The sequence below is a fragment of the Salmo salar genome, chromosome 15, assembly GCF_965601325.2.
Source record: "Salmo salar chromosome 15, fSalSal1, whole genome shotgun sequence".
Taxonomy (NCBI): domain Eukaryota; kingdom Metazoa; phylum Chordata; class Actinopteri; order Salmoniformes; family Salmonidae; genus Salmo; species Salmo salar.
In genome coordinates, this window is record NC_138305.1 from 97,538,078 (window position 1) to 97,565,009 (window position 26,932).

Here is a 26,932-nt window from a genome sequence, read left to right on the forward strand (position 1 = left end):
TGATAGCCACGTGATCTTGAGATGGTGGCCGAACAAGCTAAGCCTGTAAAGGACATTCCCATCATTTCATGGTCCAGTAACCAACACCAAAATCAGGGGAAACCTAACCAAAAACCAGTAACAAAATTATAAGGCAACAATAGCGGTCTAACGTCTACCCCATGTTGTTTACAACCCATTCTCCATCTGAGAAGCTAAAGTACTTTTTACAGCCCGCCACAAACATGAGAGCCGGGGAGAAAAAGTGTCCGTCCCGGCTATTAAAGCTCCAGTTCATTTACAATGCCATTTGCGATGACTTCAGTCAGAGTCTAGGGTGTAATTAAAGGATAGTGTCGCCCTTGATGAAGACGAACTGACGTAATCAAGGCAGTTTCTTGTTGCGGAGCCAGGAAGCGAATCCCAACAACATGAAACTACCTAAACCACGCTTCAGCTGCGCTAGACGTGGTGTTCCAACCGGAAGGGAAACAAAACAAACAGAAAAATATTCAAAGCCAAGTAAGGATTTTATTGTCTGTCTAGCTATTACTATACTATTAGTATAGCTTTACCCGAATTATATTCTTGTCTCTGTCATGCTATCCTAAATAGGCTTATCGTGTAAAATATTAATATAAGAATAATACATGGTGTATAAAAAAGCTCAACCAATAAACGGGAAAGATCGTTAGACATTATGCTGAAGAACATCAGAATATGTGATAAACTGTTCTAACGTCTCCAGAAATCGCAATCATGTAGACATAATAGACAAGACCAGTAGCAGCAATACCAAGAGCTGTCAACCAAGCGCCAATGGCAGAGCAGATTACTCATCTCCAAATCACAGCAGAATAAATATCTATTTGTGTCCTACCTTGCATTTCCTCACACACACTCTGTCGTGGTGGTCCTCATGTATCCATGCTGTCCTTGTTATTGTTGTTGATAATCATCCATCTGTTTCCTTTCTTGCTGAGATGCAGTATCCTCAGTCTCCATAGCAGAGGTTTCCCGTCGAGCGTATTCGTTCTATCCAGTAGGCATAGCAGACCCTCTCCTCTGTGTAGAGTAGCGTGTCCCTCCTCTCCTCCACACACCTTTAAACGATGCATCTTAACTGCAGCAGCCAGATAGCACATTATATTTGCAGATCATAAAATCCACCCCTAGCTGAGCGCTTCTACCACGAGACGATCCTGACGTTAGCATTTTATGACCTTGACTTACTGTGCTCACCTGGATAATATTTAAATCAACGTAATGGTCTCCCTCTTCTATTAAAACGGCCATGATCTTCCCAATGTCTCTTATCCGCAGCCTCTCTCTCATTCCCTCTTTTTCTCTCTCTCTTAACATAGTGGAAATGGAATAATAAGGGGAAGGACAAACTATATTTTCTATAGGAATAATCAACAAATATGACGCGAGCAACAATGTGGATGCAAAAAGTCCAGTGCACGAATAGCTTCTCACACACAGCAGCAGAAAACTAAAGACAACACGATGAAGCTAGGCGGTAAGAGGACATTGCTCAAGAACAAACTAAACAACGTATTTTTTCATTCCAGCAGTTCTAAGCTGCTTGAGTGTTGGTGTTCATTACAGGCCTTCAGTTTTATTTTTGCTTTATATGACAAGGACAACGGCACCACTATTTCATGTTCAGGCAAACTCAAGTGCTGAAGTCCTTCCTTCATAAAGTCGTGTACTCTTGGGTATCGTTGAGATATTGTGTGTGTGTGTGTGTGTGTGTGTGTGTGTGTGTGTGTGTGTGTGTGTGTGTGTGTGTGTGTGTGTGTGTGTGTGTGTGTGTGTGTGTGTGTGTGTGTGTGTGTGTGTGTGTGTGTGTGTGTAAATTGAAGGGTTTTATAGATCATATAATTTCAGGTGAAGTTGTAGGCCGCCATAAGATGATCCCGACCCCGACTTTCACTATTGAGTTTCTTGAGCTTCATCCTTCGGTTCTGGAACCAGATCTTGACCTGTCTATCGGTCAGATCGATACTCTTACTGATCTCCAGGCGGCGCTCGCGAGACAGATACATGTTAAACAAGAACTCCTTTTCCAGCTCGAGCGTCTGATACTTCGTGTACGGGCATCTCTTCTTCCGTCCACTTTTGGCTTTTAACCAGTTTCCTGGAGCATTTTCCAATGTAAAATCATCTGTAGACATAAAAACATGGAAAAGGTGAGCATAGGCCTACTGAAGGTCTACTTCCATGTTCAAGACAGACTATATCAGAAATACTGCATTCCAATTGGTCTGCGTCAGGTCTGCACTGCCGCACCGCAATGTCTGGACGGTCTCTGCCAGTCTTTATCGCAAATGCACATTCAAGTTGTTGAGCTTGAATCAAATGTCCACGCTCTTTAAATACACGGCTTTAAAAATAATCTATTTTTGGACTTTCTTGGAACGCTTTGAACGAAAATGCAAATACTTTTAATTGAAACATTATGTAGGGCTATTCCTTTTGACCGGATTCTAGTGTCTGTCCCTGTGCTATAGGCCTACAGACACTATACAAGCCCAGCCACCATATAGTCTTTATGTGGTTTGAGGCTATAGGGGTACTATACCAGCCCAGCCACCATATAGCCTTTATGTGGTTTGAGGCTATAGGGGTACTATACCAGCCCAGCCACCATATAATCTTTATGTGGTTTGAGGCTATAGGGGTACTATACCAGCCCAGCCACCATATAGTCTTTATGTGGTTTGAGGCTATAGGGGTACTATACCAGCCCAGCCACCATATAGTCTTTATGTGGTTTGAGGCTACAGGGGTACTATACCAGCCCAGCCACCATATAGTCTTCATGTGGTTTGAGGCTATAGGGGTACTATACCAGCCCAGCCACCATATAGCCTTTATGTGGTTTGAGGCTATAGGGGTACTATACCAGCCCAGCCACCATATAGCCTTTATGTGGTTTGAGGCTATAGGGGTACTATACCAGCCCAGCCACCATATAGCCTTTATGTGGTTTGAGGCTATAGGGGTACTATACCAGCCCTGCCACCATATAGCCTTTATGTGGTTTGAGGCTATACGGACACTCAAATTAGATTGGAAATAGTTTAATAATTAATTACGCAAATTCCATATTTCAGGGTACATGGATAAAATGTTTGGTTAGTCCTACTCTTCGATTGCCTTAAAAATGCCCAACCTTTTTAAACGATTGATGAAATGAATTCAAACAAAAGAGGAGAATATAAGAAGAGCATCTCTGGATTATCAACGGGCTTATTTCGCTCCTAAAAGACGACGCAAAGGGAATAATATAGGCTTAATGAATGGTTCGATAATACCACATGGAAGGCTACATTGTGGCGGTTAAAAATAAACCTATGTGTGGCGCATTTAGCCTACAAATAGCGGTACCGGAAAATATGTAGCCGACACTGTTTAGAAAACAAACGATGGATATGTTTAAAATAGTGCAGCAGCATAAATGAACTAAAAGTCAACTTTCAACTGGAATTTTATGTGGACTATAATGATGTTTGTATCTTAATGGTTGTTTGGTTGAATCTTAGTTGATTAATTATCATTATAATAATAATACATTGAACATTCGTTAACAATATATATATATATATATTCACCATTTTTGTTTCCTTGTATACGCTACCATAATAATTAAAAAGTCGTTTAAGCTTTTTTCTCAATCAAAGATCTCATGTAAGATCTCATGTAGTATTCTCATGTAGTATTACCTATCCATCTTTATGAATGTTATTTCAGTCTAAAAAGTAAATCGCAGGGCTACACTATTTTACCAAAAACAGTAATTATGGAAATTGAGGCGTATGTGTGTCTGTCTGGTCTATCTGTTTTACGGTGCACGCGCGTTATGAGTGTGTGAGCTTGTTTATTTCAATGATAACTGCTCAACTCACCTTCGCACATTAAATAGAAAGGTGATAAATGCCGTCGCCACAGTAACCCCTGCTAGGCTAGACCGTGAAATGCCCGTTCAGAATGTCTCCGATATATACAGAGCGTAGATATACAGTAGCAAACCAACAATATAAAAACGCAAACACGGAATGACATGCTTAGCTCATGCATGCAGATGAAATTTTAGTATGCTCTCTAGCAGAGGCTTTATTGTAGGATTATAAGTACATTGTACTGTGTGTGTGTGTGTGTGTGTGTGTGTGTGTGTGTGTGTGTGTGTGTGTGTGTGTGTGTGTGTGTGTGTGTGTGTGTGTGTGTGTGGGGGAGAGAGAGAGAGAGAGAGAGAGAGAGAGAGAGAGAGAGAGAGAGAGAGTGGGGGGAAGCTTTCTGGATTACCTTTCAATTCGTCAGAGTTTTCAGAACAACTGTCAGTCTTTGCGCTCTCTTCTTTCTTCCGCTGTTCTTCCCCTTCGATGCCCGTTTCCTCGCTAACTTTCTCCTGCGTAGATTTGTTAACCGTTGATTCTCTTGGTGATTCAACAGATGTCGTCACCGGGGACAAAGACGCAAAGCCTGTCCCGAACTGCTCCTCTCGCTGTTCCCTGCTCTTTCCGGGGTATACCCGTCTTACTCCTCCATAACATTGGGACACCTCCGAGACAGCGGTTTGGTCCGTCTGGCTGCTGCTATTGTTCCCAAGCCGAATGTAAGAAGCCGACTCTGTATTGTCCGTATTAGCCCTGCTGCTACTGTCACCCTGATACAGACAACAGAACGCCTCCTTTTTGACGTTGTCGATTGGAAACGAACACGGTTGTAAACTGGACTGGGCAACAGGTTGCTCGTCACTGTCAGTTTTAGAAGCTGAGGTCCAAGTGCCCAGTTGGGATGACAGGTAAAGCGCATCTTGGTAGGAGCCGAGAGGATGGCTACCAAGAGGAACCTCGTCTTTTTTGGGAAGGGGCGATCCAACTACTCCAAAATGTCTCATCATTGAGCATCCATACTCAGATGCAGCCGAGTGGATGTACATTCCTGGGTTGCTGCTGGAGTAGCCCTCGCCTCTATAGGAAGATGATGATCCTCCCATCAAAGAATCCATCAGGAAATGACCGGCAGCAATGTTATCCTGGCATGACATTCTTTTTTATTGTTGGTGTTGTTGGTGTCTTTTGTGTTGCTGTGGTAACGGTTTTTCTCGAGGAGAATAAGGACAGTAGGACACTGACAACTTTTTGGAGCCAAAAATATCAGCAACATAATTATGGATTCTTGGAGCGCCATGTCATGTGATTTTCAGACCAATAGCGGCGTGGAAGTGGCATTGACGCTCCAGACTAAGGTGACGTCAGCGCGGTCAAGTTGTTAAGCAAAGGGATTTTTGCACGGTGAAAGGGCGCCACCTAGCGGAGAGATTTAGGGGGGAAAAGCCACGGGAGGAAGGAACAAAGGAGTGGAGAATTTTTTTTGCAATCTGTTACGTGGGTATAGCCGAAATGAAATATAGTTCAATAAGTAATCGTTAAGATAGGCTAACATAAAAACAAGACCGCGCAAATAATTCGATAAATATGATTATTTCTTGGAAGTCGCTGCAAATGCCACTATAGGAAGTCACTTCGTTCTGGTATTCGTCAATACATTGAGATAATCCAATGGACGTACATATTATCAGCCCCACTCTCGGGTAGGCCTAGACTTGTTAGGCCAATTGATTTTCATAAGAGGTGGACTTTGCAAGTAACTGTAGCTAGTCGTTGTTGCACCAGCAGTTGCATAAGAACGTTTGTTCGATTAAAATCTATTTAAAATGTTAACCAATGTGAGTATTCCAAAGTGTATTTTTGCCTAATTACTTTAGCAGCCCTATTTTTCTAGAGCATTTTACGGTAGTGCTATTCCTTGTATGTATGTATGTATGTATGTATGTATGTATGTATGTATGTATGTATGTATGTATGTATGTATGTATGTATGTATGTATGTATGTATGTATGTATGTATGTATGTATGTATGTATGTATGTATGTATGTATGTATGTATGTATGTATGTATGTATGTATGTATGTATGTATGTATGTATGTATGTATGTATGTATGTATGTATGTATGTATGTATGTATGTATGTATACTCCTTGTAGTCCCAGTAACGCCGAAGCATGTGTAGGTGTTTTTCTTATCACCAAAAGCTAGAACATTCAATGAAATATGTTCTCTATGATCTTTCTACAATTCATCATGAGCCTATAAAGAATGGTTGGTGGCTAAATCTTTTTCTTTACGTTTAAAATGATATCAAGGATAATTATAGTTCTGGCCCTTTTTTTTCCACTCCTGGTCCTTTCTTTTCCACTTCAACTCGTTTGTAATTCGTGTGTAATATTTAATTCATATAAATACAGGCGTGATATCAAACTGAGGGAGAAAAAAATGTACATTTATGCCACGTGTAAATTGTTTATTGAAGACAAAGGACCATAACTTTTTTAGACAAATATCAAGTGTAATTTCATGTAGACATGTAGACAATTAAGCAGACATTTATGTGTAGGTTTTTAATTTAGTACTAATTGAAGCTTCGACTCAGACATTCTTAAATCCATTGCAAATATATATGTTGTTACATATATAATATATACTATAGTTTATATTCATTCTTAGAAAGAAAAACATCTGGACAGAACCAAAAACGGTTCTATGCTTGCTTCATATATGGCACCCCTTAAGGTTCTGTATATAACCGAAATTGGGTTCCCAAAGGTTCTATATCGATTGATTCCATTAAAGAACCCTATATGGAACCCAAAGGTTCTATGTGGAACCAGTTTTGGTTCAGTGAAGAAGAAGCCCTGGGGTTCTTTAAAAGAAAAAAGATAAATATCAAAAGGGTTCTGTATAGAACCTTTAGGGGTTCCATATATGAAGCAAGCAATATAACCTTTTTGCTTCTACCCAGAACCTTTTTTCACAGAGTGTACAGTACATTCTATAGTTTCCCCATGAAAATAACGTTCTATCATTTAAAACGTTGCATACCGATAATCTTGTTTTCCAGTAAGGGCTCTAGTTCATATTTTCTGATATTGATAAACCAAGGCGAAAGTAACATTTTATTTTTGAATTCATGTTTTTTGTATTCCTATTCACATATTGTTTTGAAGTTAAAATGTAAGAGGAGAGTAAAAACATCCTATATGCTGGACGGTGTAGCGTGTTAATAGATTATTGTGTTTCCTTATTTTTGAATCACCTTCACAGTGTGAGTCAACACCAGAATCAAAAAGATGCGCATATTTTTTTCAACCGGAGGCCTATGAAAATGGCTATCCATAAGGCGTATGTCTAGTGTTTGTTGTTTTATACTCGAATATATATCCTCAACACGATTGATATTCCCATTACTAAGGTAATAGAGTGACATCGACAAACAGTAGGCTACCAGGTTTAGCAACTACTGCCAAACAATGCCGGGCCCCATAAGGCGAGTGTTGTTATTGCTCTTGTGTTGGCTATGACGCTTTATAATGAAAGGGGCAATCCAACCTCTTTTTTTCATTTAATTTCATCACGAGCAATGATAAATAGGGATTATCAGACTTTGCACGTCTTGTATTTTAAACTGATGCAAAAATGTACGAATGGTTACTAGGCCTACGTCTCATTTGAATTGAAACATAGAAGGAAACGTCTCCGTGAATTTAGAGGTTGTTTAAGTCTAGCCCATAGACCCACAACTTCTTCTGTTCCTTAAGGCAAATTCAGATAACACCAGAGCAAGTTGAGTTGCATAGCAAAAAGTTCAAACGAACCGGATGAAAAAGGTTTAAGCATATTGACAATTACAGACGCTTTGTTTAATTTCGAAGCAAATAACAAATAGTCTAGCTAATAGCCTAACAGAAATTCATCACATTATTCATGTTTATGTATATTGAATGGTGTGATGCCAAGGCGATTTTCAGCTAAAATAAATAATATTAGCTAAATGCTGTGGCCTATTTCAAACAGGAAGATTAGGCTAATACATATAGGCTGTGGAGAATGCTGATATTTCTCTACCAACCACTGAAAGCTACAAGTAATACCAGACTGTTTTGATTGGTTTCCTCACCTGTCCATCATTTCATCGTCTTGTTAGAAATGGAATCCAGGGCTCCGTTGAATCAGATCCGCTTTAGCCAACATCTGTATAGGGGTTGTTTTGGCGTTGTCCGAGGTGGAACTGCGTTAGAGCGATCACATCCACAGGCGGCTCCTGGCAAATCCATGCGGCCTTGTTTACAAGTTGGAACCCTGGAATGTGAGATGTAATCTACAACTCCATTAGGATGATAGAAACCTTCATTATTTCGTTTAATGAATTTCAATTTGAGCGTCATTATTTCTATAACGCCTACACTTTCTCATTCTGAACTTCTAACGCGAGTGAGGTGGGTGTGGCTTCGATACAATGATCACAAGAGCAGCTGCCCACTGTTTAGACAGCTCCAACGCAGCTCCACTCCAAAACCACCAGCACATCTGCTATGCAGGTGTCTGCTATCACTGGTTAGCGCTTGATCTGATTGAATCTAGGCGTCACAGACTTCCATTCTAAAGCTAGAATTCAATTTGAGGACACATTCTGTAAACCTATATGATCTTTTGTATTAATTTGTATCAAAATATGTTAACAATATCTAACAATGAAATTGACAATAAAAATTATGTTTTTGGTCCATGCATGCTCTTCAATGGCATGTAGCCTGTAGGCTGAAAGCTATTTTTGTGTGTCTTGATTTCGTTCTGAACATTACCCACACACAAGCAACTGCATGTAAAACAATGTTTAATTTCTAGAGTAAGTTTAGTGCACCAACATAGTATAATTCTACACATGTATGGAATAAAAGGGATATTATGTTTATGATCTTACAATTTCCATTAAAAGCACTTTTCTTGTTTTCACATACATGGAACCTGGGGTATGGCTATAGAGACCTAGAATACATGGAACCTGGGGTATGGCTATAGAGACCTAGAATACATGGAACCTGGGGTATGGCTATAGAGACCTAGAATACATGGAACCTGGGGTATGGCTATAGAGACCTAGAATACATGGAACCTGGGGTATGGCTATAGAGACCTAGAATACATGGAACCTGGGGTATGGCTATAGAGACCTAGAATACATGGAACCTGGGGTGTGGCTATAGAGATCTAGAATACATGGAACCTGGGGTGTGGCTATAGAGATCTAGAATACATGGAACCTGGGGTATGGCTATAGAGACCTAGAATACATGGAACCTGGGGTATGGCTATAGAGATCTAGAATACATGGAACCTGGGGTATGGCTATAGAGATCTAGAATACATGGAACCTGGGGTGTGGCTATAGAGACCTAGAATACATGGAACCTGGGGTATGGCTATAGAGACCTAGAATACATGGAACCTGGGGTATGGCTATAGAGACCTAGAATACATGGAACCTGGGGTATGGCTATAGAGACCTAGAATACATGGAACCTGGGGTATGGCTATAGAGACCTAGAATACATGGAACCTGGGGTATGGCTATAGAGATCTAGAATACATGGAACCTGGGGTGTGGCTATAGAGACCTAGAATACATGGAACCTGGGGTGTGGCTATAGAGATCTAGAATACATGGAACCTGGGGTATGGCTATAGAGATCTAGAATACATGGAACCTGGGGTATGGCTATAGAGACCTAGAATACATGGAACCTGGGGTATGGCTATAGAGACCTAGAATACATGGAACCTGGGGTGTGGCTATAGAGACCTAGAATACATGGAACCTGGGGTATGGCTATAGAGACCTAGAGGACTCATCTTTCAATCTGTACCATTAAGCACCTGTGACAGCATGAGCGCCATCTCCATTTAGAAGTAGTCAATTTTCTTCATTACTATTTCTTATCCCTCCTGATGACCCAGTTGGACATGACTCCAACAGGGAGCCCATGCTGGTATGGCCTTTTGGCCACTAGAGGCCTCGATCATTCTCTATGGGTATGACTTTAAATTATATTCTATAAAATGAAAAAGTATTCTCAAATGGGTTTTTATTGTTTTGTGATAGAGAGATAATGTTAAATGCTGCTTTAATGTCACCTTTAGGAGGCTATTAAGTTTGCAAACTGAAACCAGCATCCTGAAATCATGACATTCTTGTGTGTAATACCGATGTCAGAACCTTGAGTGAAAATGCAGAATGCGTGTGTGTGAGTTGTACCTTTCTCTATCTACTTCGAAATTTGGCGTTTGAGGAACATTGATGAACGTCTAATTCTGACGTGAGAATATGAGAGCTTGTAGCTACCCTGCTATCTCTCTGTGTGTGTCTGTGTGTGTCTGCCCGCTTACCAGTCATATTATCTAAATGAAGAGAAGGATGAATTCTGTAATTGGCCTACATTGAAGATTCAGACCCAATTGCATTATTCCCGGTAGGTTAAAACCCCACCTAGAATCTGGGTCATTCCATAATATAAATATGAACTGTACTTATCATAACATTTCTCATAAATAGTTTCTCTAAAATAGTAATTGATCAATAAACAATGTATTTATTCAGCTAGAAGCCCAATAATAAAACGTATCGTCATGATCTGGATGTTACTACGTGTGAATCACTATAGCTTTGTAGGCAATGTGTGCCTCTTTGCCCCAGTTTTTTACTATGTGTGTTTGAGGGGGTGAATTGTGTCGATTGAAATGCCTATAGGTGTGAATGTTTTCTTTGTGGGTTTGTTTTGTTCTTTTGTGCACAGATGGATCTTTACGCACATATGTATAGGCCTACTTAAGCGTGCGCGCACACACAGACGTAGGGAATGTTTCATTTGCTCGTAGGTATGTCCTTTCCATTCGTTATATTACTAAATAGCTGTTGATTTGTATTTAGTATAAAATAAGCACAGGCACATTTATGTTTTACGTCTTTAAACTTTATTCAGTCTAGTAATATATTTACCATCATGCCGAGTAAATAAAACAGACAGGCTACCCACATTCAGGATTACGCATAGGCCGCCCATCCCCTTGCCATGTTGCGCATATGGAGAGACGCCAAAACTAGTTTGCATTGCAGGCCGCCATGACCGCCATGATATATCTTTCCAATGTGATGTAACGAGGTTGAGCTCCTTGCAAGCAGACGTCCACACCCTGTGAATGTGGGAATGAATGGTTGAGGCATGTAGCTTCTTAAAGACAATTATAAATCAAAGGTGGTAATCGGAAAGCACACATTGATATTATATTACATTCCAATATGGTTACGACCACACAAGGGACCACAGGTTAGTTTCTTCGACGTAGGCTCCTGTATATCTACAGCATTGTGCTTTCATCACATAGAGGGAAGGTAAGCCACCTATGTACGTATAGGCGCATGTACATTGGAAATCACTATGGCCAGAACTCATTGCAAAACAAATATTAAATTGCAATTTGTATCCAAACGGCCCTTTTTCATTTTTGATGTAATACATTTTTTGGTTTGTAAGCACCCGTTCATTTGTTTGTGCAAGAGGATATTTGTTGAGTGCGTTATCTCCCTTCACGTAAGAAGTCATTGCAGAATTATTTTCAAAATCTAGGCCTATAACAAGCTACTCTCTGAGGAACCGGATAGCGCGGGCTTGTGCTTTCAAAACACTGCGCTCCTATTATAAACCACGTTCATTTTTTATTACATTTTTTAAAACCTTTATCTAACTAGGCAAGTCAGTTAATAACAATACAATGACGGCCTACCAAAAGGCAAAATACCTCCTGATGGGACGGGGGCTGGGTTTAAAATAAATAAATAAATAAATAATAATAATAATTATATATATATATATATAAAGAGAGAGCTAAGACAACAACATAGCAAGGCAGTAACACATGACAACACAGCATGGTAGCAACACAACAGGACAACAACATGGTAGAAAAACAACATGGTAGCAATACTAATTTGGGAGACAACGGTTATTATTATACAGACTTTTACATAAAACGTCTGTGGAAATCAATAGCATCATACATTTGATAAGCATCGCGTGTGAGAAAAGGTTCGTGTGTAATGTGGAGGTAGGCCCATCATGGTAACACATTATTTCTTGAACATTCCCCTTTAATCTGACACACAGAGTCCTGACCTAGCACCTGACTAAAATGTGGAGAAAATGATTAAGCACAAACACAATTTCAAGAAATCTACCTTTAATTACAACGACACGTAATTTAGACAGTTTATTTATCCTTCCCAACTGAAAACATGTATGGATAAGATAAAGGAATGTTAAAAACATCAGAGAAATGAAACAGGCCTTCAGTTCTCACAAAACACATAACAATAACACATACATTCTAATTATTTCAGCGGTGCCTAAAATGCAATACAATCCATTCAAATAACCATTAGCTACTATCACTTCGAAAAGAGTCATCAAAGATTTCGCTATTCGTTAGGTTAGTTAATTTTCAACCTTATTGAATCACCTGCCATGCATTTGCTCTTACGAAATGTCATTCTTTAGGCCGTCTCATTGCATTCGTCTGTGACAGACCCGCCATTTTCCTTCCTAATAGCCAAGCGCCCAACGGGATCAGCTCAACTGAACCAACCGCCGGATGAATAGTATCCTCTCTCTCGTCGTCTCTCAGGATCAATCACGATCACCACATTAAAACTAGAAGACAACCAAAACAAAATCAAATGTAATTCAATATCGAAGATTCCATGTAGGCCTCCATTTTAATGACGTATGAATTAAAGCATCCATCAAAAGAATAACACGGTGTTTCTAGTGTCCTATAACTTTATAAAGCCTATTGAAGGAAAGGAAACAAAACATTGCTCTCCCATTGTGCGACCAACACATTCCGGGGTGAATTCTGGCCCCCTGTGGTTGATAGGCAGCCGTTTGAGGAGCCTCGAGCCTCTGCACTTAGAGGACGGTGAATATGTGTGGCAAAGAAATCCAACAAATTACCGACGTCATCGTCCCAGGGCCAAGGTTGGTGGGTGTGACAAGTCTTCTAGCCTTGATCTCTGCCTTCTAGCATCTCCCCCCTCATCCTCTGTCACAACTAACTTCCCCCTCTTCCGCCCTCGGCTTCATTCTGGAGGGTGACTGGGTAGTGTGTTACATAGAACAAACACACACACAAAGAGAGAGAGAGCGAGAGAGAGAGAGATAACAAAATTGAATGGAATTCTGCATCCTTCTCAAAGAAGAACATAACCCAAATGCATTATCTATACATTATTTTCCAGAAGAAACGATGGAAATATAAAATAGGTATTAAAGCTCATGCCAACATGTTATAAAACTTGTCATGCGTGAAAACGTATACATTTTACAGGGACAATAAAGTGTATTTACTGGGCGTGCTAAAGCTGGCGAAGTTACCTGCTGTAGTTTAATGGGAGGGGTCAAAGTTGGACTCTCTACACATTCCTTTTTCTGTTCCCACTCACTCCCATTGGTCGATACCCCTCCTGCACAGATTTCCGGGCAAAAGGGGCTCCTTGATTCCACTTTATTGCAGCGGGTTAGAGGTGAAAGCCTTGACATTATTGAAGTTCAAAGACTACTTTTAATTATAAATTGTAGTTAATACATACACGTGCAATCTTCCATAGACATATGCTCTGTGAGCACGCGGGCGCAGGCACGTAGGCCTACCCAGACACACAAAATCTATCAAATCAGTCACACACCAGTAATGTCCTCGATATTTATAGATGTGCACATACACCTACCACCATTGACCTGGAATTCCAAGATCTAACTTTAGGGTCCGTTTTATCAGAAATGTCTGTCTGTCAAATGGCTAAAGTGTGTGTGTGTGTGTGTGTGTGTGTGTGTGTGTGTGTGTGTGTGTGTGTGTGTGTGTGTGTGTGTGTGTGTGTGTGTGTGTGTGTGTGTGTGTGTGTGTGTGTGTGTGTGTGTGTGTGTGTGTGTGTGTGTGTCATATGTGCAGTCGTATGTGCACAACACCGGCCCGAGGTCAGGTTGAACAGTGTAGTTGTCAAGAATTTTTGTTCCGACAGCCAGTCTTACTTGTTTACTATTTACTGCGGAAGTGAGCATCATTCCCCCCGAACAGACGGTGCAATTAAGAGAAAAAATGTCAATTTAGTGCCTTTGTCTTTATGGCAGTGTCTAGACTGCTAGAGTGGCGATTCCATTTAGTGGGCACTAAAGAAGGATCCCGTACCTCTTTCTTTCTCTGCGTTTCTGAAATGTAGCCTAGCTTGCATGTTGTTGTTTGTGTCTAACCCTGTGCATGCTTGCAAAAGCTCAAATATGCACTCCGATATGAACGTACCCCTCAACAGTCTCCCTCAACTTTTTTGTCAGAAAATGTTTGCGTAAAAAGGGAAGGCCTATTCCTAGATGACAATAGTTGATATACATAAATACCCCGATAAATACCCCACTAACAAAATAACCATTCAGGATAGAAACCCCCACTCAAATCCCTAAAAAATACCACCAGATAGACTTAATGGTTCAAAATAAAATCTAAGACACAAAGGTAGGCAGATGTTTTGGCAATACTTTTTCAACCATTGCCTACCACTCTTAATCAATGACCTTTAAAAATGACCAGCAGATAGCCATGGTCAATAATAAATCTATGACAAAATCCTCCAGAGTCTGTTTGTTGTCTATATGTCTGTTTATTTCATAGGTATCTTTATATTAATGATACACAGGAACAGCTCCATATTTTCCTCCTCTTCCATAGCCAAACACCGAGCATAAAGCAAATAATTTAAAGGAGCGTTAACGTTAAAGCTTTTAAAGTGCACCGCTTGCTTGGGCGGTGTAAAGAAAAATAGCAGCACGGAAAGGGGGTGAGAAATGAAAAATGAAATCATATTTACAATCACGAATGCACATAGTTGCATAGTCTGTACAAGGGAAAACATTATCACAAATTGTACACGTCACAGTTCTCAATGGCAAAAAAGAAGGCTGTAAATACTCTTGTGTTCAATAGTCTAGTCGAAAAGAGAATCGTGGTTTCATGGTAGGTTACACATAGGCAATACATATACCTATACAACGACCAGAGGGAAGGGACATTTTGAAATATCCAATACAGGCCTATCATTGCTTCCAAATTGTGTTGTAACATTTAATATTCAACAAATAATATACTTGTGAAATGCACAAGTAAATACACAGAATTAAAATTCGTGGTAAATACATGGAAATTCATATGAACTACGGCATATCAATGATTATGATATCACCTGTAGGCCTATATCTGAAATAGAAAATATTCTGTGCACGAAGGCTACAGGAAAATGGCGGCTTATTACGCATACATAGAGAAACCCCATATGTTGGAAATAGAAATAACCTCATCATAACATTTAGTTGCTCAACATGGCTGCTGATCTGGGCTCCTTTTTGTAACTTGAACTTTGTTTATTACTGGTGATAAGAATTCACTGAGAAAAGAGTGTCATTGACCTTTGACTATAATCATTAGGCCTATGCTTTAACACTCCTCACATGCTCACAATAGAGGGTTTCCAGAAAAATATTGCAAACGATCTCTGCTTAATTTCTTTTCTTTCATTCTTCGATTCTGAAACCAGATTTTAACCTGTCGGTCGGTGAGGTTCAGCATCCGGGAAAGCTGCAGCCGTTTCTCTTTATTGATGTAAACATTAAAGAAGAACTCCCGCTCCAATTCTCGAATCTGAAATTTGGAGTATGGACATCTCTTCTTCCTCGTGCGAGGAGTACCTGGGGTAATCAAACAGGAAGGACATGATCAGCGAAAGTTTCAAGGAATAGTTTGTCATTCACGCACGGATATTCACATGAAGTTAAAGTAGCCTAGCTAACACGTATTAACATCAACATAAAGTACGTAGGCTCTTTCTGTGAATACACTATTCAGGTATTTCTAGAAGCATTCATTTAATGGTACCAATTCTGTCAACATCCAACACTGCACGTAATAGATCCAATCAATCAGCCATAAAGACTGTTAAATTATCCCACGCACTCAAAGTGCAAAGAATATCAACTTACAAATATACAATAACAAAATGTATACGGCTGCAGTTTGCGGGGCATTCCCATGGAATTCAACTATACATTTGCACACTCCTTCATGGTTGTTTGAAATGCACATGTTTATATTAGATATTAATCCTCTTGTAAAGCGAAAATGGCAATACATCATAGTTCTGGTTAAAATCTCATGAAAAAGACGAAGTACAACGACATAAAACATCTCTACAGTTATGCTCTGATTGTGCAACATTAGGCTACACAAACAGACGCCAATGTGTGTGTGTGTGTGTGTGTGTGTGTGTGTGTGTGTGTGTGTGTGTGTGTGCGCGTGTAAATCACTGCAAATTCAGACATAGATATCTCAGGTCTAACCGAATGGAAAGGGGTTCTCAGTTCATACTGACCACAATGTACGCATACCCTAATTCATAACTAAATGCAATACACATAGATGTAGCATTGATGCTAACACAAATGTAGCTATATAGACTGCATTTGGACAGAATGTGTTTTCATACTCAGTGTTGGGGAAGCTAATATAGTTTACCAAGCTATCAACTACTTCACACTGGAAGAACTTAAGATACACTAAAACTACCCTTAAGATACATATAGTTAACTTAACTGAAGTAACTTTGAAAAAGTAGTTCACTTCATGCAAACTACTTCGTGAAAAAGTGTCATACCTTAATCTGACTACAAATGACAAGAACAGGTCACTCTGAAGTTAGATGTTAACATAATGTGTAATTTAGCTTATTTAACCCCAAAACTATGTTTCAAGGGAAAATCCGGTAGGTGGTCTGATGCCGAAAAAGAAAGAAAATTCTTGCCTACTTCACCCATCATTTATTTTAGCCAAAACAGTAGTGTGTAGTTCCAGTAGTTAGCTACACCGCTACATGGTAAAACAGTAGTGAGTAGTTCCAGTAGTTAGCTACACCGCTACATGGTAAAACAGTAATAAACTACTGAAAACAGTACCAAGACTTTCATTTATTTCAACGACCAAGCTACAGCAAATTTGAATGAAATGACTAGTTGAACTAACCTACATGTAGTTCACTACTCCCCAACACTGTTCATACTGCCGTACAGAGCTCGAACTGCAGACACAAGCATGGTCCAGATATGGACACAAACACATAACCGAGTCTCTACGACTGATTTCATTTGTCTCCAGATACATATAAATAGCCTAGATGGATACTTATGGAACCTGTCATATGGTCAATAGCTGAATTAACAATACTAGTTTGCCTCCAAGTGTACAGGGCTAATAATCTCCCAGCATCTTTTAGTAGGGTTAGTTTGCATGCAAGCTGCTAAAAGAAAATTAACAAGATACCAAAAGCAATGTTCTGCCCAATTGGTTTTTACTCACGACAGACCAAGGAGAAAATCCCTTAAAAAGCCCAACGCAAGTTCATGATCAAAGTTAGCATTTGTCACAATAGCGCGCTCTTAAAATTTCACGGACTCTAAGATAGAAGCGTCTGTGTATAACATGCTTTTTTTTCAAAGCACTTTCCCATCGTAAAAAGTATTCTCGTTGTAAGAAAGAGCTTTGTAGGTTATAATAAAATCCTTTGAATGCTTATTAAACTCCACATAAAATCTGACCGACAAAACACTCGGCTAGTCCCTTAACCTTTCCCCATTTACAGCTTCGGTACCTACTCGAGTGGCTGTTCTTGCTGGCACTGCCGTCCTTCGTGGCTGAAGAAGTACACGAGCCCGAATGTGTATGTTCCTCCTCATCCTCTGGGTCCTTGTCCTGGTCTGGGGCGCCCAGTAGAGCCGCTGGCTGCTGGGACTCTGTTTCCAGTTTACTAGCCTCGCTCTTATGTAAACAATTCTCTGCTGACTGATTGTCCGCGCCGCAGTATGCGGTCTCGAAAAAGCGGTCGAAACCTTGAGGGAGGACGTTGTTTTTCCCCACGCCGGGGTAGAACCCTGTGGAGGAATGGTTGGAGCTGGGATGGTGGTGGTGGTGGTGGTGGTGACTGTACACACTCTCGTTAGTTTTCATAAGCATTTCTGTCATGGTGGATGACGGAAGACAGTCCCTGTGCACCAGATCCTCTCCAGAGTAGCATGATGCATAATTGCTTCTATGGTGCCATTTACTAGAAGGGTCCAATCCATAGGAAACTTCCCGTACCGGCTGCACTTGAGGCAGATTTGAGGAATATGGGTAGGTTATCTGCCGCGACGAGGCCTGTGGAAGAAACGTAGAGACGGCGGAAAATTCGGGGACGTAGTAGGTGCAGTTCGGGAGGTAGATGTTTGAGGCGCAGCCCGTTCTGTCCCCAAACTCGGATGTCCGGTCTTTGCGCGTCTGGGAGCAGAAGTTTCCCAGATTCACCGAGTTAAACATCTTTCCCCCGTACTCCGTACTATAGATAAATGTTTTGGATTCGAACTGCAGAAGGGGAAAATTTAGGAAGGCAAGATGACGCGCAATCCGTCTAAGTCGCCAAAGACACGTGATCGAAAGTAGATATTGTCATATATCAATTTGGACCACTTGGATGTGTAGTAGTTCACTTAGCTAAGATCTAGGAGGTTCAAACGATTCATTTAAACACCACAGGAGCACTAAGAAAACCAGTAACATAATCCTGTTTGTTGGTTTAGGCTATGGCAATTATAAAGATAAGCTTGAGTATGAGGCTATTTATGTATGAGTGGGCTAGGGTAGCATAGTTTAGCATGTGATATAGCAGATTAAATTTGATTTTGAATTCTACAGGTAAGACCTTACTATTATTATGACTATTATGATTATTATTACTACTAGTACCATAGCATAGTATACTACATGTTGTATATTGTACAATAGCATATAGCCTACTGGTAGACACCATCATTTACTCTCACACATTGTAATGTATGACTAAACACTACCAACAAAGTGTACCGAGATCACCGCGAAGTTAAAACAAATCCATGCTTTACAATGAGACCAAGATTCCAACACCACACTCGAAGCGCCCCTGTTTTGAAAAGTGTGTTTTCACACATAGCCTAGCAGGCTTTATGCGATTATAGGTAAATATCTATCGTGAATCTATGACTAACCTCTCTGAAACTGCTCCTCACCAAGGCAATGATTGTGACTGTTTTTGATTGATATAGATGTTGTCTTGCTTAAGATATTGCAGTTTTGAAACGTGGGGTATTTTTCATCTAAACCACTTTTATAGCCTATATTTACATTTTTAACAGACACTAACAGACTAACATTTCCCTATAAGGAAAAAAACATTAAAACTCACTGTTCAAAATAAACATTTTGAATACGCATTTGGCTACATTCACGTGTTTGAGGGACATTTTTCTATTGAAGTTTTTCCCCCGATGGTATTTTATTTAATCAAGACATGGCCTTGATGGAAGCCTATATCTTTGGTGTTGTCTCAAAATAAATGTGAACTAAACGGGAATAAAACAAGGATACACAACATACCATTTAGGGTACCTTAGTTCGACAAAATCACACATTTTCTTCATTCATTTCCTTTCTCTTGGATCATGTTAGAGCTGGAGGAGAATAGCCGAGAAACTCAAGACCAAGGTTCCAGGCTGAACGTGGAGGAGAGAAGAGCACAAGTGAAATTTAACCTTGGTCGACGACGGCTGTCAAAACAGCTGTAATCCACCAACCGCAGAGTGTAAAATATAAAATAATCTTAACTTTGAATTGCAGAAATGAACAGTGTTTTAGAAAATGATAGTCTACTCGAGAGGTAACCTAGCTAGATTTAAGCTAAAAGTCTACAGGAGGCCATTTCTTTTGTTTTGAATAAGGCTTGAGGACCTATTTCTGCTTAGGCCCTACAGTCTCACTGGGCAAATGAATCGATTTGTCATGGAATACTTTCACTCTGACAGCTGTTGAGAAATAAGAAATACTTTACTGTATGTATATCTTTAGGACTACATCGTGTAACTTCTGTACATAGATGCCCGATAAAATATGCATTGTTTTCCGGAGAGAAAACAAATCTCGTTATTGATTCGTTTTAATAGTGCTCCCAGACAGGACATACATTGGTTATTACCTTCAAAATATACATGACGCCTGGAATCCCCATCACAAACTCGGCTAGGCCATGTGATCAAGTAAAGGGATGTATGGTATTTAAATCCTGCAATTGCATTTATTCAAACAATACCTCCGTGTGCGATTTCTCTTATGTGGAAACTTTCACTGTTGTTGAATCACGTGATCCGTACTGGCCAATCATCAATACAAAGAAAAACTATGATCGTTATATTGATTATGATAAATATCATTAACTTCCTCTGTTCCAAAATATGTTTTCTGAAGGGTAATCTGTATGCAAATTATATAATTGCATAGCCCAAACCCTATTGTTTCAATAGTTTCAACGTTTAAGATTACGAGAGTATGTAATCATGTAGGTGCATTTTGGTAGTCGCCTTAAAGCACATTATAGAAAACCCCACATCACGTCTGCTGTTCCATTTAAACCATCAGAAAGAATACTACTATAATAAATAGGCCCAGGTATTTTGGAGAGAGGTATGTGGCAGTGGCATTGACATATATTTGTTTACAGACCCCTTTCAGAAGATTAAAGGTTGAAGTACACGATGCCTGCATCCAAGTACAAAGAAAGCAGACAGCTGCCTAGACACAGCACTTGAATTTGACCACTAAAATCCTCTACGTGCCTAACCATAAAACGCCCAATGGCTGTAAGAAAAAGCTAAATCCCTTTGTTCTATAGAACACAATAAAGTGAGAGGGAGAGTAAGGAGTTAAAAATGAGTGAACACTAATAAGTTCTACCCTACACATATGAAGTAGTCTAACCATGCAGTCATACTGTCGTTTTGGATTCTATATGAAAACACAAAATGGACAATTCCACGTCACACCACAAGGGACGGCTAAAAGAAGTTGAAAGCATTTTCGAAAATATCTTATGTTGGACAAATGTTACTTAGCTACCATTAGTTAGTCTGGCTATTTAGCCTAGAGCGCAGTGAGTCAATTCCCTCTCGTTCGGGCTTGTAGCGTCTAATATTGTAGCCTAATAGAACATGGTGAAAGTTTGGATCCTATAATGACATTCAAAGACTTTGCATACCATATTGGGAAACCATTGGAATATCATGACGCATGACCATAAACTATATGGATATAATTCAGGCCCTGACAGAAGTATATTGCATTATATAGGCCTATTTAATTATTCAGGTTTAGACAATCCATAAACGCACACAAAGAAGCGATAGCTCGACTCTCAAATGCATAGGCCTAAAGCTACCATCCAGTTTTAGGAAGGCTTAGTATTCATATTCTGCAAGGAATTCTATATCTTGGATAATTAATATCACAAATCATGATTGGATTATAATAGCGATTTTTGCTCAAGGCACTTTGCATTATTTAGGAGAAGCGCGCCTCAAGAACTGATAGAATACGTTTAATTGGGAACTTCATACATTCCAAAAAGTAAACTAGTCGAAAACATAATAATAAACCATTCATATTGACAGGTTGCAGAAAATGTAGTGTCGTTGTGCTGTTGTTTCATTTCAATAAAGAGTTCTAAAATGGCGCTAATTCTCCAAAGCCAATAACAACATTTACTGTAAACGAAGCCTCCACGCAGAATAATTCATTATTAGTCCCTTTGTGGAATTCATTATCGTCAATAGCAAGACAACAACAAAGTGCATAGTAGCCTTCATGTAATAGCCTTCATGTAGTCCATAACATTGTCAGATATTCTCCAGCTCAGAGAACACTATAACAACATCGTTTTCTGCATGCGCTCTAATTAATATGCACAATGATTTTGAGAAGGATAATGAAGCTAGGCCTTAACCGAAAGGCCCAATCGCTGAAACAGGGATTTACCTATGTACCAGTCGTGTACAATTTCAAACAGAGATACCAACACATTGTCTGTGGTATTACATAAATGGCATGCCCACAACACTTCCGTTTTAAAATCTGGACACAAGCTAGTAAGGAAAATGAACACCGTGCGTAATCCTCCTTCGAATACCTAAAACGATGAATGTCTTGCGGGACTGAAGCTCTAAGGCCATCATTCGGGGGATAAGGTTTACCATGTGTTTATTCTTCTTGGATTTCAGTTAAAGTAATGGATTTTAGTCTGTAATATTCCACCCACAGTAGGACCCTGGAAGTGGATGACTGGTGCGCCATTTCTCGAAATAAGAACCCACTGGGCACAGACGTTAATTCAACTTCTATTTCATGTTGAGTCAACGTAATTTCAATGAAATGACGTGGAAACAACGTTGATTGAACCAGTGTGTGCCCAGTGGGAAGGGTTTCCTTCACTAATATTTTTGACTAACTAAAGTCCCTGACGAATATGTCTACCACACGCAGCGAGTTGGATCATAAAATGTACGAAAATACAGGCAGAGGCTTCAACTTAGTAGCCACACATGGCTTTTGGAGTCCTGAGAATTTCCGGAAAGAAGGTGTTGTAAATATCTGCCATTCTCTGGTTAAACATCACTGTTCGTGAGCACAAGCTTTTACGACTGCGTCAGGAATATATGCAATGTATTTCTACCTCGCACCATTATTACAACGGTAGCCTAAATGTTTTTTAGAACACAAATAACTATCTGGACAAAAATCAACACTAAAACAGTACATGGGGATAAGTTGCATGTGTACTCACAAGTCGTAGGCTATTCTGTGTATAGCCTATGATCGATAGCATGTCTATTGTGTGGTCTGGTTCATAGTCTAAACGTATTATGGACTATTCATATTCCTTAGCTTTTGGGGAACAGATAATGCTGTAAATAATTTAATCATCCACATTTTTGCTTCTGTCCTCCAGACACAGACCTTGTCTCGTCACCACCACGCACCAAAATGGAAGGAAAAGACAGTTATCCTGTTGAGAGTCGCACGGCCGGTCCGGCGCGCCTCATATTAAAGCGGTCTGAACCAGGGCTAAATGTGGGAAGCGTGTGTAATCATGTTACTGTCCCCCAATGGCCTAGATACATTTAATTGGATGTACGTCGGGCTGTTAAACGTGGTTCTATGAGCTGCGAAGAGTTTCAAGCACAACAAGAAAGGCCCTTATTTTTACTGAGGTCTCAGTGAATGCACCTAGCTTGAAAGCATTTGCACAGGGAACCAGTAGGTTACAAGATCAGATGATATAAACGCGGTAAAAGGGCTCTCCAGAGTCTATTTGTGGACTATAGGAGCACAAAGGTTCACAAACCATTATAGGCCGTTGATTAGTCCTCTCATCACATAGATATACATTCAAGTTAAAGGAACTACAGTGTTTGGACATTTAAATAGCTTTGTATTATTTTGCGGACAATAATTTGGTGTGTTTTACAATAGTTTTTTTACAGTAATGATCAATGAAATATTGTCATCAATTCTGTGAAAGTGTCAAATTATTTCACACATATTGTCAATTTATTTGATGGTTATCTTCATCCATATTTATCCAGTGATGTGTTGAAGTAGAAACAAACGTCTGCTCCTCTGAGGAATGTATTATCATAGGCTATGGTACATATTATTGACTGGTCAAATCCTTTTTATTGCATGGCGGCAAAGTGTAGTGGGCATCCTAAAAACAAAACCAGCTAGTGTTTGGCCTACTTCATTAATAAAAATGCACACAAAAAATTATCAATAATTGCAGGCCTGAATAACTTCACTTTTTTAAACAGTTATTGAACCTCCCTCTATTATGTTGCACCTACATAAAAAAACTACTTTCCTTACCACAATTTGTTTTGCATATGAGTCTGGGTTTTGTCGGCTGTTAAAAAGTTACTTGTTTTTAAAGTCAATCCTTTTCAGAAGTTCTAAATACATAAATCGCACTAAAATACATATTTTGACTTTTTTTTGTAGGGTATATTATCAACTACAAGTATGCTTTCATTGCGAAAAGAATAATATCTTATTACATAAATCGTAAAGATAAATATATTGCACAGGTGCGTCACAGTTCACCAAATAACCGTGTCTATATGAAGTTACATTTAAGTGTGAAATGGAATACATTAGAGAAGAAAAAAAAGTAAATAGCTTCATTTCTGCAGGTCTAATCTATACTAAAACAATCCAAATGTAACTATTTCATGTAGCCAATGTAGCCTGCTGACCCAAATTCAGTTATTGCTATAATTCTATTTTACGTAGCCCTACTACTTTATTTTGTTTATTTGCTGCGATATTTGTTACTATTGTTTCAAACGATGAGTTAGCAAAGCATACCCCTGTTATTTTGTGTGTCAATAAATATGGATTCCTACCTAATTGCTGTGTGGGTTTCCCTGTCTGCGTTTTTTAATTCACCTTTGAAGTCGGGGTGGCAGGTAGCCTAGTTGTTAGAGCGTTGGGCCAGTAACCGAAAGGTTGCTGGATCGAATCCCCGAGCTGACCCGAAACAAGGCAGTTAACCCTCTGTACTGCGGTGGGCCGTCGTTGTAAATAAGAATTTGTTCTTAACTGACTTGCGTAGTTAAATAAAGCTAAAAAAAAAGTCAACACGTCATTTCCCATGCAGTGAGATATTAGATACAATGGCAAAGATACGTTTCAAAAGGCCTTAATGTTGCGGTACAATTAGGCATGACAAATGATTGAATTGAACGAATGAACGAGGCCGCGGCTGTGTCGATCAGTGAGCCTAGCAGGTCTATACACCCTCATCCAAGTCCCGCTTTATTCTAGGAAACAACTGACGTTGTACACTGAATAACGCACATGCATTACTTGATATAAGCTTGAAGGACTAATGTGCATGCATATTAAAGAGGCGTAGCTGGTAAAATGTAGCCTATTGCTAAAATTAGGATTATTTCGTAAAGTAAGTCTACACTGGATTTTCACTAAAGTAGAGTAGTGTTCTATTTCAATACCACAACGTTTCAAATAGAAGTCTGTATTTACGCATCGTCTGTATTTACCAGTCAGAACTCAATCAGAGTCAATTTTCCCGTTGCACAGCTATTAGGCTTACAGCGCAGTTCAAAGTAAGCAAATTATCCATGGTGTTCAATGCATTTTACCAATGGCAAGTTAAACAAAATACAAACAAAGGAAACTACTGAGACGTTTGTTTTTGTTGTGCTCCCAGTGGAGACAATTCACAGATTTCTATTGCACTCAGTCAGTCAGTCAGTCAGTCAGTCAGTCCAACGGTCGGTCAGTCACTCAGTCAGTCAGTCAGTCAGTCAGTCAGTCCAACGGTCGGTCAGTCAGTCAGTCAGTCAGTCAGTCAGTCCAACGGTCAGTCAGTCAGTCAGTCAGTCAGTCAGTCAGTCAGTCAGTCAGTCAGTCAGTCAGTCAGTGTGTTGGTCAGTCAGTCAGCCAGTCAGTCAGTCAGTCAGTGTGTTGGTCAGTCAGTCAGTCAGTCAGTCAGTGTGTTGGTCAGTCAGTCAGTCAGCCAGTCAGTCAGTCAGTCAGTCAGTCAGTCCAACGGTCAGTCAGTCAGTCAGTCAGTGTGTTGGTCAGTCAGCCAGTCAGTCAGTCAGTCAGTGTGTTGGTCAGTCAGTCAGTCAGTCAGTCAGTCAGTCAGTCAGTGTGTTGGTCAGTCAGTCAGTCAGTCAGTCAGTCAGTCAGTGTGTTGGTCAGTCAGTCAGTCAGTCAGTCAGTCAGTCAGTCAGTCAGTCAGTCAGTCAGTCAGTCAGTCAGTCAGTCAGTCAGTGTGTTGGTCGGTCAGTCAGTCAGTCAGTCAGTCAGTCAGTCAGTCAGTGTGTTGGTACACCAGGGATCCATATAAGGTACTAACTTGACCTTCAGTTTGTGCACTGTTCCCGCCCACACGTATCAGTTAAAGGAGTGGTTGTGAGGAGAACCTATAGAAAGCACTCCCCACAACCTTGGACAGGCCCAGAAATAGATTGTCACGCAGGCGTAATGTTAAACAAATAGGAAATATAAGCTGAGGAGCTTTGGAAGATAAAAATCCAGTTTTGATTGAACAGGGTAACCCTTGGAAAAACCATGATACTTATCATGCCACAGAAGCTGACAAAAATAATCCGCTAACAAATTCAGAAATTAACTGCAAATACACAGTTCACGTTTAGTTCGGTTTGTCTGGACTAAAGGATTTAGATAAGAATTAAAGGTATCCAATAAATGCTTGTAAAAACGAATGGGGAGGGGGGGGACTCTGGTACAAAGGTCCTCCTCTAAATTGTTTCGTTACAAGTATTTATATTAATGCCACTATTGTTATTATATAATTATTATTGGTATTATAAGGCTATAATTATTATTATGACATTATTATTAGGCTAATTATAAAGATAATGCTGGACGATGCTGTCTGATTTTCTTCAACCACACACACACACACACACACACACACACACACACACACACACACACACACACACACACACACACACACACACACACACACACACACACACACACACACACACACACACACACACACACACACACACACACACACACACACACACAGAGAAAGATGGAGAGAGAGATGAAGAGAGAGAGCGAGAGAGAAGGAAAGGCCGCCGTAGGAAGACCTGGCTCTCAAGAGAAGACAGGCTGTGTGCACACTGCCCACAAAATGAGGTGGAAACTGAACTGCACTTCCTAACCTCCTGCCCAATGACCAGACACATATTTCCCTCAGATTACACAGAGACACAAATAATTCGAAAACAAATACAATTTTGATAAACTCCCATATCTATTGGGTGACATACCAATCACAACAGCAATATTTGTATATATGCACATAATATGACATTTGAAATGTCTTTATTATTTTCGAACTTTTGTAAGAGTAGTGTTTACAGTAAATGTTTTATTGTTTATTATCTATTTCTCTGGTTTTGGCAATGTAAACATATGTTTCCCATGCCAATAAAGCCCTCAAATTGAATGAATTGAATTGTGAGAGAGAGAGAGAGAGAGAGAGAGAGAGAGAGAGA

General features: G+C 39.8%; 3 protein-coding genes and 1 long non-coding RNA gene across 9 annotated transcripts in view; all 4 read right to left on the reverse strand.

The window, feature by feature from the left end:
* The window catches only part of hoxc4ab (homeobox protein HoxC4ab), a 103,897-nt gene extending 98,584 nt beyond the window's left edge, over positions 1 to 5,313 (reverse strand). For all 5 annotated transcript variants that reach the window (XM_045695193.2, XM_045695191.2, XM_045695195.2 and 2 more), the window contains exons 1-2: positions 4,291 to 5,313; positions 860 to 2,149 (exon numbers count right to left, since the gene is read on the reverse strand). In XM_045695193.2, coding sequence (XP_045551149.2) covers positions 1,869 to 2,149; positions 4,291 to 5,035 — 1,026 coding nt within the window. In that variant the 5' untranslated portion in view covers positions 5,036 to 5,313 and the 3' untranslated portion in view covers positions 860 to 1,868. The remainder of the gene's footprint in view (positions 1 to 859; positions 2,150 to 4,290) is intronic.
* On the reverse strand, positions 1,642 to 5,198 carry hoxc10ab (homeobox protein HoxC10ab). Its single transcript, NM_001139532.1, is given in 2 exon segments — positions 1,642 to 2,149; positions 4,291 to 5,198. Coding segments are annotated over 2 exon segments (1,026 nt in total). The 5' UTR covers positions 5,036 to 5,198; the 3' UTR covers positions 1,642 to 1,868.
* A 6,792-nt stretch (positions 5,314 to 12,105) lies between the features above and the next one.
* Positions 12,106 to 13,373, reverse strand: LOC106572583 (uncharacterized). The gene is made up of 2 exons (XR_001321154.2): positions 12,896 to 13,373; positions 12,106 to 12,592 (listed from the first exon to the last, which is right to left on the reverse strand). It is a non-coding gene; the product is annotated as an uncharacterized LOC106572583 (long non-coding RNA).
* Positions 13,374 to 14,566: 1,193 nt separating this feature from the next.
* hoxc11ab (homeobox protein HoxC11ab) lies at positions 14,567 to 19,361 on the reverse strand. Of its 2 annotated transcripts, none has more exons than XM_014146890.3 (2): positions 17,630 to 19,361; positions 14,567 to 15,673 (listed from the first exon to the last, which is right to left on the reverse strand). In XM_014146890.3, exons 1-2 carry the CDS (start codon positions 18,327 to 18,329, stop codon positions 15,441 to 15,443), a joined length of 933 nt encoding a protein of 310 aa, XP_014002365.3. In that variant the 5' UTR covers positions 18,330 to 19,361; the 3' UTR covers positions 14,567 to 15,440.
* Positions 19,362 to 26,932: the final 7,571 nt, after the last annotated feature.

Coding starts and splice junctions, on each gene's coding strand:
- hoxc11ab (XM_014146890.3), bottom strand. CDS start 18,329: ATGTTTAACTCGGTGAATCTGGGAAACTTCTGCTCCCAGACGCGCAAA. Junction 15,674..17,629: donor CAGCAAGAACAGCCACTCGA/GTAGGTACCGAA, acceptor TGATTACCCCAG/GTACTCCTCGCACGAGGAAG.